General features: G+C 34.9%; 1 protein-coding gene across 2 annotated transcripts in view; it reads left to right on the top strand.

Annotated features, from left to right (window-relative positions):
* The window catches only part of COG6 (component of oligomeric golgi complex 6), an 87,251-nt gene that overhangs the window by 59,127 nt on the left and 14,703 nt on the right, over positions 1–13,421 (top strand). Inside the window, exon 19 of one of the 2 annotated variants that reach the window (XM_057707151.1) lies at positions 1,497–12,412. The exons of the other annotated variant lie outside the window; for it this stretch is intronic. Within the exon in view, the coding sequence (XP_057563134.1) occupies positions 1,497–1,644 (148 nt within the window). The 3' untranslated portion in view covers positions 1,645–12,412. Of the gene's footprint in view, positions 1–1,496; positions 12,413–13,421 lie in introns of those variants that run through there. 2 annotated transcript variants of the gene reach the window in all.

The following is a 13,421-nucleotide window of genomic DNA, read 5'->3' as shown; positions in this document are numbered from 1 at the left end:
GAAAGTGTCCAGTTGCTCCAACAAATCAAGGTTGCTCAAACCAAGAGTTTGAGACCCTGTCAGAACAGTGTGCTGATGACCCAGGATCATAAGTAGACTCCCCTCCTCATTCCAGCCAGCTAGTTTTGTCCTTTTTTAGACCACAGATCCATGTATTTTCACAGATAGTTTTACACATGTGTCATTTTGGTCATGGATGTTCTAAAAACTATTTCTAGCTCTGAAGATCAGGGAAGGCTTCGTGGAGGAGAGAGCACATTTTTAATGAGAATTAAGGGCATTTAAAGGTGGATGAGAGAGACATTCTAGACAAATGCAGGTACGGTATGTGAGGGAGCAGAGGAGTTGAGGACAGGAAGAGAAGGGCAGATAGCACAGTCGAGTTGTGTTGGCCTGCAGAGTTAGAGTGGTGATACTGAAGGTGTTATCAATGTTTCTGAGTGACGGGGAAAGGAATTTTGGCTTCTCTGAAACCAGAAGCCATTGAGTCTCCTTGAAGAAAGGCCCTGGGTGAGGGAGAGATGTGATAAATGGTATGTTTTAAAAAGATTAGTCTAAGAGCAGTGCTTGTGATACATTAAAGGTGGAAAAGGTTGGATAGGGAAAGACCAGATAGGAGATTTTCTTGGATACTCCAGTTCATTAGGGTCTGAGCTGAGGTGATGTGACGTAGTTATGCCGTTGACAGAAACAGGCAACATGAGAGAAGTTGGTTTGGGAGTAAAGCTTTAAAGACACTTTTTATTTAGTTATTATAAAAATCAGAAAAAAAGTGTTTTCATCAGCAGGTATAGTGATATAGAAATAGAAGTAGCTGGGGATGACAAAGTAAATGTCATGAAAACATAAAGGGTTAATGCAGATTTAAGGAACCCAGCGCTAGTTTTTCTAAAAACATTTCCTTCAGTTTATTTGAAACTGTCTCTTATGTACGTTCATAGAAATGCATATTTGTGAAAATGCTGTGATTTGTTGTCAGCATGTGTCACATTTTTGTGAGAGATGAGAAATCTAGGCCATGTGGTTATTAGTGTAGGAGCTATAGGTGAAAGGACAGTATATTGCAAGTTTTCTGAGGATTTGTAGTATTGATAAATTTGAATAATTATAAGCCTTTTTAAAGTTAATGTGTTATCAGTCGCATTTGCAAAATCGATACATTGATGGTGGGTGACAGTTTCTGTTTCTTGTTTAGTAATCCACGATATATCAGCACTGTCCTAGCCCTAAAGATAAGGCAGTGAACCAAACACAGCCCCTGCCTTCCTGCAGCCTACATACTAAAGGAGAAAATTTAATAAGGAAATAATAAGTATTAAAAAACCTTTTATCCCCAAACCAAGCTAACTAACTTGTGTAGTAGTGCAGTGATTTTTAATAATATACATGTGACAGTTATGAAAACGAAATATATTGGTTCAAGTATGGAGCTTTCTGACAGTGCTTGGTATTTTGTTTGAAGAGTATGTGTTCACATTTTGTTTGTTTATCAATAGAGAGCAAATCATAAAACAGTCTACAGAATTAGTCTGCAGAGCCTATGGTGAAGTGTACGCAGCTGTGATGAATCCCGTCAATGAGTACAAAGATCCAGAGACCATCCTACACCGGTCACCACAGCAAGTGCAGTCGCTTCTCTCCTGATTATCTTCTTTGAATGTGTTGGCAAAATATTGCATTCCTAAAACACTGAACGTTTTCTTGGTTTTTAGTCTGTTAATCTTTACTTTGAAATTTGTTGGTTACAGTTTTCTTTGTATCATAAGAATGCAGGTCCCAATAATTGCTTTGCTTTTGTCACAGTAACGAGACCTGAGTTAGCGTTGCTCTGTATCTGCTCTCCACATAGGAATGCTCTGTTCTCTACTAGCCCTCTCTCCAGCTCTGCAGTTCCCCCCAGTTCTGAAATACAAATTTATGGGAAAAGAGTGGTATGAGAGGTTTGAAGTTTTTTTTTTTTAAATGAGATTAGTTCTAAATTAACTATACATTAAAAAAATTATCTAAACTTAAGAATTAGTTTGAAGATGTGACCTAATAAATATCTCTTTACGTAAAGATTTATTTGCTTTCTTACTAGATATTATGAGTAGGTATACTTAAACTGCAGAGCAAAAATATACATTCAGCAAAAGTAGGAAAAGAGAGAAGTAATTTAAAAGCAGCTTCTACTCTGTGTCTGCCCAGGACTGAGTTCAAGGTGAAGTTCAGCACTTCAGATGGGATGTAGGTGTATAGGCGTCCTGTGCTACATGCAAGTCTAGTGTTTAGAGAAAGATATTTGTTGTACAATGTGGACTCTAAATTCAGCTGTCTACACATTTTGCCTGGTGTTCAAACCAAAGAAATAATGATCTGCTCTAACACTGGAGGGAAAATGCCAGAGTAGCAATTGCTAATTGGTGATATGTCTGTGTCTGTGGTGGCCCCTTGCAAAGAATTGTTTGGGCTCTGACTTTAGAACTGTACCAGGAGTAAGATTCAAAATCAGTGTTTTGTTTGTTTTTTAAAAACAAATCTAAACGTGTTTGATGTGACTTGACTTTGTTGGTAATATTTTGTGGACAAATTCTTACTAGCAAAATATCTTAATTTCTGGTAAATCTGTAAAAAGAGGTAAAATTCTAAATTATAAATGAGAAAATGAAGCATAAGGAAAAAATTGACTAGGTTAAAATATTTTGAAAAGTAGTGAGATAAAATTAATATTTATATAGCAAATGCAGAATTTATAACAAATTAGTATTTACAGAACATGGCCTGTCTACTTGATAGATCTGTAATTTCTATCTGAAATTTATAGTTTTATTAATATGCTTTTTTTGGAGTGTGATTGATTATATATCATCTCTTTTGGTGTTTAATCTATATTTTTAGTCTTCCTTCAATGAGTATGTGTGATATATAAAAGATAGAAAATAAAGTATGATATAAATCAAGAGCTTAAATTTTATATAATTTATATCTACTATGAGAAAAGATTGCTTACTTACCACTAGTGAATTCCGTTGTTTTTTAGGAAAAAAGTATATTTAGCTTTTTACCTGATTTTTTTCAAATAAAATATTAAACTGTTTTTAGAGCAGCGATCATTGCAGTATTTTTATGCATCTCATCAGTGTGCTTTTAAAAAATATGCTAATAGGAAAGAAAGTACAGTGTAGGGCCAAGTTGAGATAACCAGTGGGAGCTTGGCGAGCAGAATGTGGCATCAGCGTAATCTTGAGAACTTAGTTAAAATAAACATAAGTATTAATTCATTAGCTTAACGCTGTATTTGCTATTTACTTCATGTTTTGCATTTTGAACTGTTCTGAGGTCACATAAGTGTAACCTTAGGTGATGCATGTCAGCCTTTCCTTCAGAGAGAAAAGGTATTTGCCTGACCAAAACCTTCTCCGGTGGAGCGTTTCCATTTTTTTCTCTGTGATTGTACTTGAACAGGTGAATGTTACCTGAGGAAAATCACACAAATAGACTGACTTTTTAAATTCATGGTCACAGTCTTCACATAGCACTCAAAATTGCTATTTCTACTCTGTCCCCGGTAAACTCACCTCCCCACTTTCCAAGATGACTTCCACCCTCAGTTAATGACCTTCATAATTCATTGAGAAAACAGAAGCTGTTAGATTAATTTCCCTCATTTTTTGACCCTCATATATTGCACTCATCTTCCTCTTTCCTCTTTTTGTGTTGGAGACAGTGTCCCTCCTCCCAGAACAGGCTGTTCCCTTCCTCTGGACTCCATTCTCTCACCTTCTCAGAATCTTTTCTCTCTGAGTTATCCCTTTAATTTTGCTTCAGCAACTTGTGACTTCCCTGTAGGATTATTCTCAACAGCACACACAATGCTCTAGTGTTGATAATATTTTTTAAAAACTTTCTGCCTCCCGGATCCTAACACCTCCATTTCTCTGCTGCTTTTTTATGGTCGTCTGTGCATGCTGTCTTACATTTCTGCTGCTGTTGTGTCTTAAATTAGCCCCATATGGCTTCAGCATCACCACTACCACACAGCTAACTCCGATGAGATCCCCATAGCATTGCATGTTGTCAGATCCAATGGATTCTTCTCATTGCTTATTTTATTAAACTTTCAATAGCATTCCACACACTTCTGTCTGAAACACTATACTTTCTAGGCTTTCACAACACAACCTTCTGCTAGTTTTCCTCCCACTTCATTAGTCAAACCCCTCTTAACCTCCTTACCTGGTTCTTTTGCCTCTTCGTGACCTTTAAAAGTTGGCATACTCTAGGGCTTTATACTCAAATTTTTTTCCTTGCCTCAGGAATTTTTTATTATCTCAGCATAGCCTGGCATTTTCTGACTGCAATTAGCTCACATCCTTAGATCTATCCATGTAGTGGAATACTCTACAGTAGTGAAAAATGAAGTAATTTCCAAATACATAGTGTTGAACAAAAAAAGAAAATCACAGAATAATATAGGATGAGTCCATTTATAGAATTTTTAAATGAAAGATAAAACAAGTTCATACATTATTCATGGATACACGTGTGGTAAAGCTCTAAGGAAATACAGGAAATGATTAATACAGAATTCAAGGTTATCTCACAGGATCTTTAGAAGTTACTAATAATGTTCTGTTCTTACACTGGATTGCTGGTTTATGTGTATTCATTTTTTTATTTTCTAAAATTTACATATATGTTGCATGAACTCTTGCATATATATTTCACAGTTTAAAAAAAAAGTTTAAAAATATTGTTTAGCGCAGGGCCTGGGTTAAAGTTAGAGCTCAATATATGTTAGCTAATGTTTTTGATTATGCTTGCTATTAACACATTAAGTACCAACTGGAGTAGGCTCTGTGTTAAGCAACAAAGTTTTAAAAGATCACTAAGGGGCTTCCTTGGTGGCACAGTGATTAAGAATCTGCCTGCAAATGCAGGGGACACTGGATCGAGCCCTGCTGCAAGAAGATCCCACATGCTGCGGAGCAACTAAGCCTGTGCGCAACAACTACTGAGCCTGTGCTCTAGAGCCCATGAGCCACAACTGCTGAGCCCTTGTGCCGTAACTACTGAAGCCCGTGTGCCTAGAGCCCGTGCTCTGCAACAAGAGAAGCCACTGCAATGAGAAGCCTGCGCACTACAACAAAGAGTAGCTTCCACTAGCCACAACTAGGGGAAGCCCATTAGAAATGAGATACTTATAAGTGCTTTGAAAAACTCTGACATAGTCTTGGCAATCTAGAAGGATGTGCACATGCCTAGCCCTGTGCATGCTCAAGAAAGACCAGAAAGGCCCTAAGTGAAGGCTGAAGCAAATCTAGAAGCTACCTGGCTGAGTGTTGAAGGATCCTCCAACACTCACACAGAACATCTCAGCAAAGACTGCTTTTTTTTTTTTTTTTTGGTTCCACACATTGAAATATTTGTCCAGTCATTAGCTGACAACTAAGCTAATGGGCCACTTTAACTGGTCACACACAACAAAGAATATAGATTTTCCAGAATTACTTGAGGAAGGTCACTGAAACACACAATAACAATCACAAAAAGCAGCACCAAGAGCAACCTGAGGGGTGGAGTGAGAAAATCTGATTTTCCAACAGAATGGAAACATCATAATGTTAAAAATGCTCATGCATCAAGAAAAAAAAATGGCAAGGTGCTCAAATTATGGCCAATACACAGAAGGAAAAAAGGCAGTCAGCAGAAGCTGTCCCCGAGGAAGCCCAGATGTTGGACTTACTAGACAAAGACTTTAAAACATCTCCTTTAAATATGTTTGAGACCTGAAAGTAAGTATGAGAAAAATATCTTACCAAATAGAGAATATCAATAAAGAGACAAATTTCAAAAAGGATGTTTTTATAGTTATAAATTTATAATCATAAAGTGATAATTTAAAGTTAAAATTTGATTTAAAAATCATAAAAAAATTTTCAGGAGTTGAAAGATATAACTGAAATTAAAAATTCACTGTAGGATTTCATCAGATTTGAGCAGGCAGAAAAAAGTATCAGCAAACTTGAAGATAGGTCAATTGAGATTATCCAGTCTGAGGAACAGAAAGAAAAAAATGAAAATGAACAGAACCTCAGAGACCTTTGGGATATTACCAACAATATTTACACAGTGGGAGTCTCAGAAAGAAAAAAGGGAGAAAAGGGCCAAAGACTATTTGAAGAAATATTGGCAGAAAACTTTACAAATTTGATGAAAATCTTAACAAATGCACTCTATGCAGGTTAAATTCAAAGAAATACATACCAAGACACATCACAATCAAACTATGAAATATGTAGAAAAACACAAATTGACTCAAGAAATAGAAAATCTGAATAGACCTATAGTAAAGAGACTGAGTCAATAATCAAAACACTTTTAAAGAAAGCCAGGACCAGATGTCTTCACTGGTTGAATTCTACCAAATGTTTGAAGCATTAACACATTCTTATCAAGTTCTTCCAAAAATAGAAGAGGAGGGAGCACATCCTAACATTCTATGAGGCAAGTATTTGTTATTGGTATAACAAAGCCAGAAAAGGCACCATAAGAAAACTACAGACCAATATCCTTTGTGAATATTGACACAAAATCCTCAACAAAATATTAGCACACAGAATCTAGCAACATATTAAAGGGTTATATAGTACGATTAAGTTGACTTATTCCAGATGCAAGGTCAGTTTAACATGAAGGTCAATCAATACACTATACCATATTAATAGAATAAATGAAGGAAAAAATACATGATCACCTCAGTAGATGCAGGAAAATCCAACCCCCTTTCATGCTAAAAAATAAAACCTCACTCAACACACCAGGAATAGAAAAGAATTTCTTCAACTGAAAGGACATTTATGAAAAACACACTGTTAACCTTATACTTGATAGCGGAAAACTGAAGGCTTCCACCTGCTAAGATGATGAACAAGGTAAGGATGTACATTCTTGCCACTTGCATTCCACAAAATTAAAGGCCCACAGATTGGAAAGGAAAAAGTAACACTATTTGCAGATAATTATGGTTGTATATAAATGTAATACTAAAGAATTTAAAAAAACCCAAAACTATTGAACTAATAGTGTAGCAAACATTGCAGTATACAAGACCAGTATGCAAAAGTCTATTGTATTTCCAAACATTAGCAATAAGCAATCTGAAAATCAAAACAATTCCATTTATAGTAGCACACAAAGAATAAAATAGTAGATTTAATGAAGGACATGAAATACTTTTCCACTGAAAACTACAAAACACCGTTGAGAGATATTAAAGATGCCCTAAATAAATGGAAAGGCATTTAACGTTCATGGATTGGAAGACAATATTGTTAAGATAGCAATATTCCCCAAATTGACCTATAGATTCAATGCAACCCCTATCAAAATTCCATCTGCCTCTTCGTTTTCCAGAAATAGGCTGATCCTAAGATTCATATGGGCAAACGGGGGACCTTGAATAGCCAAAACAATCTTGAATCTTCCCAATTTCAAAATGTATTACAATACCGCAATAATCAAAACAGCGTGACACTGGCATAAGGATAGACACAGTTCAACGGAACAGAATTTAGAGTTCAGAAATAAACCTATGCATCCATAACCAGTTGATTTTTTACAAGGCTGCCAAGACCATTCAATGCGGAAAGAATTGTCTTTTTTTTTTTTTTTTAATAGTTGTGGCACATGGGCTTAGTTGCTCCATGGCATGTGGAATCTTCCCAGGGCAGGGCTTGAACCCATGTCCCCCGCATTGGCAGGTGGATTCTTTGCCACTGCGTCACCTGGGAAGTCCGAAAGAATTGTCTTTTTAACAAATGGCACTGGAACAACTGGAAAACCACATGGATAAGATTGAATCTGGACCTATATCTCATGCCATATGCAAAAATCACCTCAAAATCAAAGATCTAAACGTAAAAGCTAAAATCTAAAACTCTAAGAAGGAGACATAGGTGTAAATCTTTGTGGCCTTTTGTATTAAGCAACAAATTTTCATCTTTTATACAATAATGGATTTTTAAATAAAAATATAAGTAAAATGCAGAGGCGCATGATAATGTTGAATACTCACAGTAGGTCAGTATTTTTCCTAATTAGTTAAATATGCTGTTAACAATTATAAATACATATGCCTACACATGGTTTCTTTTGGGCCATAGTTGTATTTAAGCACAACTGTCTTGAAAACATATTTATTCCTCCTCAGAGAGAATATGTTTTTGGAGATAATATAATAATGTGTTTTTACAGATCCAAATATAAAACTACCACAAATTGGCTATGAAATGAATATAATAATCGTATTAATAGCATGCTAGCCTATCAAATTCAACCAACATTACTGCCAATGAATGTTAAAAATAAAAACTTTCCTAGCACTGATAATTTAATAAGTAAGAATAAATGGTACTGTTTATAAAAATGAGATTAATTGGGGAAAATTTTTGATAGGGCCAAAAATATTTATGTGAAATATTTGCCTTCTCTGAGGGGATATATCATTTTTTGACAAAGTGTTTTGTCGTGTATTTTAAAAAGGGAAAGACCAAGCCAAATCTAGGGTTTTTAAAGTTTATAGCTTTGCCACCAGGAAATTAATTTACTTGAGTACGGTCTTTATTTCCATTAATGTCAAGATCTGAAATTCCTGTGGAGCAAGCATTAGTCTTTTGCCCACTAACAGCAAAATGACTAGGAATGAGAGCGATTTTCCTTATGCGAGCCATCCTTAAAAGTTGGATCTCCTGTGTAGATCCCAACCTTCCTACGGGTGTCATCTGCATGAGCTTAGTTTGCAGGATTCAGACAAGAGCTGGCTACTGTTGCTAGGCAGGCCTCAGATGGAATATAAAATGGTAATAGGGATTGAAGAGAGGTAGAAAAATGCACTTGCCTTGGAAGCCAAGTCTTAAAAAGGAAACCAAAGATTTGATTAATATTCCACAGACTTGCAATATGTATTTAATAGCAGATCAGGAATCTTTCTTGCTTAAAATCTGTATTAGTTCCTTTTCATTAAGATGTAAGCAAAGCAAGCATTCAAAAGCCAAAAGGCTGTCATTATAAACAAAAGTAAACAACAAAAACATCAAGGTACCCTGCCTTTTATTCTGAATCTTACAAAGAAGAAAATCACTTATCCACTGAGTAGTAACAGGTTAAGGTAATGAATCATACAATATTAAACCATAATGGAATTTGCAGAAGCCAAAAATGTGCAAATTCACTCTTACAATTTACCGAAAGACTCTCTTTGCAAGTGGTAAATCATTAGCCGTGGTGTTGCTCTTGGTAACCGCAGGTCTTAGGGGATGGTGCAGAATTAGTGTTGCTTCCTTCTTTCTGTGTGTCATCATGGTGGCGTGAGCCTAGTGCATCTCTGTCAGGCAACTGATTTCCATATACGTGGATACTTTTCTGGATCATTTTTGCATTCTTTTCATGGGTTTATTTATTCCTGCACAAGTACCCGATATTTGAATTGTTAAAGCTTTATAAGAAGTCTCTGTATTGGTAGGGTGTGGGGTGTTCCATTTTATTTTTTTCACCTAGAGTGATTTGGGCATTCTTGGCTTTTTGCTGTTTCACTTAGGTTTTAGAATCAACGTTATATTTCTCAAATAGCACTTGGAATATGGTTGTGATTACTTTGAATCTATATATCAATTTGGATAGAATTAATATCTTTATGATCTTAAATAATCCAAGTTATGAACGTGTTGAATTTTTCCTATTTAGTTAGGGTAGTTTTAAGTTTCCCTTAGAAAAGTTTTATAATTTTCTCCATATAAATCTAAGAAAATCTTGTATTTTTTGCTAAGAAACATATAGTTCTTATTTATTTATAGTGTAAATGGTATCTATGTTTGTTACATTTTTAAATGATTGGTTGCTATATATAGAAATGGAATTGATTTTTGTGTTGATTATATTAGATCCAAGCATTAACTAACTTTATTTCTGATGATTTTACTTTGGGTTTTCTTTATAGACGTTTATATTATTTGAGACTAGATGATAGTTTTGTTTCTTTCTTTGCAATCTATATGCCCTTTATTTCTTTTTCTTGCCTTAATATGCTGACTATGACCTCTAGCACGATGTAACTAACAGCAGTGATAATGGACACTTTTCTTAATTCTGATTTTAAAGGCAGTGCTCGCAGTATCTCACCACTAAGAATTAGGTTTTCAGTTGATTAATGAGAGAGGAAGTTCTTTAAATTCTTACATGCTCTTAGTTATTAATTATGAATGCGTTGAATTTTATTAAATGACTTTCAGAATCTATTGAGATGTGCATGTGGCTTTTTTCTTTTACGTGTTAATCTGGTAAATGACATTTATATTTTTTTCTGATGATAAACCACTCTTGCATTTCTGGGATAATCCTAAATTGATCATATTATTTTCTCTTTTTGTATAAACCACTGGATTTAGTTTTGTTCATTTTTGTACGTTGACTAGTGACCTTGCTAAATTTACCAATTAATTCTAAATTTGATCTATAGATTCTTTTGTAAACTTTATATATTCCATTACATAGTCTGTGATTAATGGGAGTTTTGACTCTTCTTTTTGTTTTTTTTTTCTAGCTCTATGGTACTGTGTAACGTTTAACCAGTATGATGTAACAGTGTTGAATAGAAGCGGTGAGGGTGGTCACCTTTGCCTTTTTCTAAAATGTGGAGAAGGAGGGAAAGCTTTCAGTAGGTAGTTGTTTTGTAGATAAGCTTTATCAAATTAATAAATTTCCCTTCTGTTCTAATTACTTTAAATCATGAATGAGTATTGAATATTATAAAAAAAAATTTTTCTCTATTGAGATAATCATATGGTACCACTCCCCATTATTTGCTTAATGTGGAGAATTTGAACTGTCAAAACAACCTTGCCTTCCTGGAATAAACCCAGTGGTCATAATGTATAATCTCTTTTTATACATCTCTTGATTTGATTTATTAATATTCTATTTAGAATTTTTGCATCTATTTTCATGAGAGAGATTGCTCTGTAATTTTCCTTTTTTTTCAATGTCCTTGTCAGGTTTTGGTAACAAAGTTATACTGACCTCTTAAAACTAAGTGGGACATATTCTCCCTTCTTGTCTTGTCTGGAATAGTTTTGGTAAGGTGGTTATTACTTCTTCCTTAAATGTTTAGAAGAATTCAAAGTGAAGCCAACTTACCTGGTGATGTCTTTGTGGGAAGGGTTTAAATTGCAGAAGTAGTTTTTAAAAATAGATACAGGACTGTGCATATGGTCTATTTCTTCTTGTGTTAGTTTTGATGAATCTGTTTTTCAGGGTAATGCCCATTTCACCTGAATTTATTGGCATCCTCTTATCTTTTTTAATGTTCGTGGAACTGGTATTAGTAATTTGGGTTTTCTTTATTTCTTTTTGTTTCTTTTTTAGACTTGCTAAGAGCTATGGACTTTGGTAGTCTTGTCAAAGAGTCTGTTTTTGATGTGATTGATTATGTTTATTTTCTATTTTGTTGATTTTGTTGACTTTTTTCTTTATCTGTATTATTTCCTTCCTACTACTTTATTGGTTTTATTTGCTCTTCTTTTCCTACCTTCTTTTGGTTTGCTTGTTTGTTTGTTTTTTGGCCATGCTGCGTGGCATGCAGGATCTTAGTTCCCGGACTGGGATCGAACCCACGCCCCCTGCAGTGGAAGCATGAAGTCCTAATCACTGGACCATCAGGGAATTCCCTTTTTCTACATTCTTGAAATGGAAGCTTATATCATCAGTTTTCAGACCTTCTTTTGTAGTATAGTCATTTAATTATGTTCATCTATGTTTCCTTCTAACACAGGCTTAGCCACATCCATAACTTCCATGTCATGTTTTTATTATCTTTCACTTCAAAGTATTCTCTCATTCCCATTGTAATTTCTTCTTTAACTCATGGATTATTTAGAAATGTATTTCCAAATATATGATTTCCTACTTATCTTTTTATTATTTATTTTTGAGCTTAATTCTGCTGTAGCCAGGAAATATATATTGTATATCAGTCTTTTATATTTGTTCATACTTGCTTTAGGGTCCAGCATATGACCTATTTAAGTGAATGATATTCCCCTTATACTTGAAAATGATGTGTTCTGTAGTTATTGGATGCAGCATTCCACACATGTTAAAAGGGTAAATATTGTTAATCTTGTTCAGATCATCTCTTAGTCATGATTTTTGATCTATATGTTGTATCAGCTACTAAGAGATATTTTTAAAAATATTTTAACTGTGACTGTGAATTGGCTTATATTTCTTTTTAGTTTTGTCAGCTTATGCTTTATATGCTTTGAAGGTATTCCTCGATATTTAAATTTTATTCATTATAATTTTTTCTTTGAACCATTAGTTACTTAGAAGTACATTATTTGCATTTTTGCTATTAAAGTTTTTAGCAAGGGAATGAGGCAATAAAATTTCTTTTTTTTTCTTTCTCTCAATGAGTGATTTTTTTATACATCTTTATTGGAGTATAATTGCTTTACAATGTTGTGTTAGTTTCTGCTGTACAACAAAGTGAATCAGCTATATGTATACATGTATCCCCATATCCCCTCCCTCTTGAGCCTCCCTCCCACCCTCCCATCCCACCCCACCCTCCTAGGTCGTCACAGAGAACCAAGCTGATCTCCCTGTGCTATGCAGCAGCTTCCCACTAGCTATCTGTTTTACAGTTGGTAGTGTACATACGTCAATGCTACTCTCTCACTTTGTCCCAGCCTCCCCTTTCCCCACTGTGTCCTCAAGTCTGTTCTCTACTTCTGCATCTTTATTCCTGCCCTGTCACTAGTAAAATTTATTTCTTAAAAAGAATAATTGAAGATGCGGTCGATTTCCTTCTGGTCCCTTTGGCACCCCGCTGGCTGTGTCCTACTCCTACAGTTACAAACGCAAACTGTAGACTTGGCAGTTAAGCTGATGTGTGAACTACTGGCAGCACCAGTCACTTTGATCCCATGATAAATTAAGCTAAATCTTCACATTCGTATTGTTCACTTCTAACCTTCTCTCTCAAACCCTGGGTTGGGTGACTTGGATTTTGTTGGCTCTTACTGGTTTTTAAATACTAGCCTATGACTTTAATCTCTAAGAGATCTTGATATCTTATATACTGGAGATAATCTAATTTAATTAACCAAAATGACCTCATCTCAAAGTGAGTGATGGTACATAATCATGTTAACAAGTATAAGCAAGTATGTCACATTGGTTTTCAGCTCCCAGTTTTTTGAGATAATAAAATACGAATCCTTTTTATCACTGAACATTGCAATATTTGTTGTAGATGGTTTCTTGAACAAAATAAGGAGGCACTTTTCTTGTTTGGTGGACATTCTGATATTTATAAAATCATCCATAATCTGAAGCATATACTTAATGTAAAATTCAGTTTGGTTTCTATCCAATAGCTTCTG

This window comes from Hippopotamus amphibius, chromosome 14 (genome assembly GCF_030028045.1).
Source record: "Hippopotamus amphibius kiboko isolate mHipAmp2 chromosome 14, mHipAmp2.hap2, whole genome shotgun sequence".
Taxonomy (NCBI): Eukaryota; Metazoa; Chordata; class Mammalia; order Artiodactyla; family Hippopotamidae; genus Hippopotamus; species Hippopotamus amphibius.
This window is presented reverse-complemented; position numbering and strand designations above follow the sequence as displayed.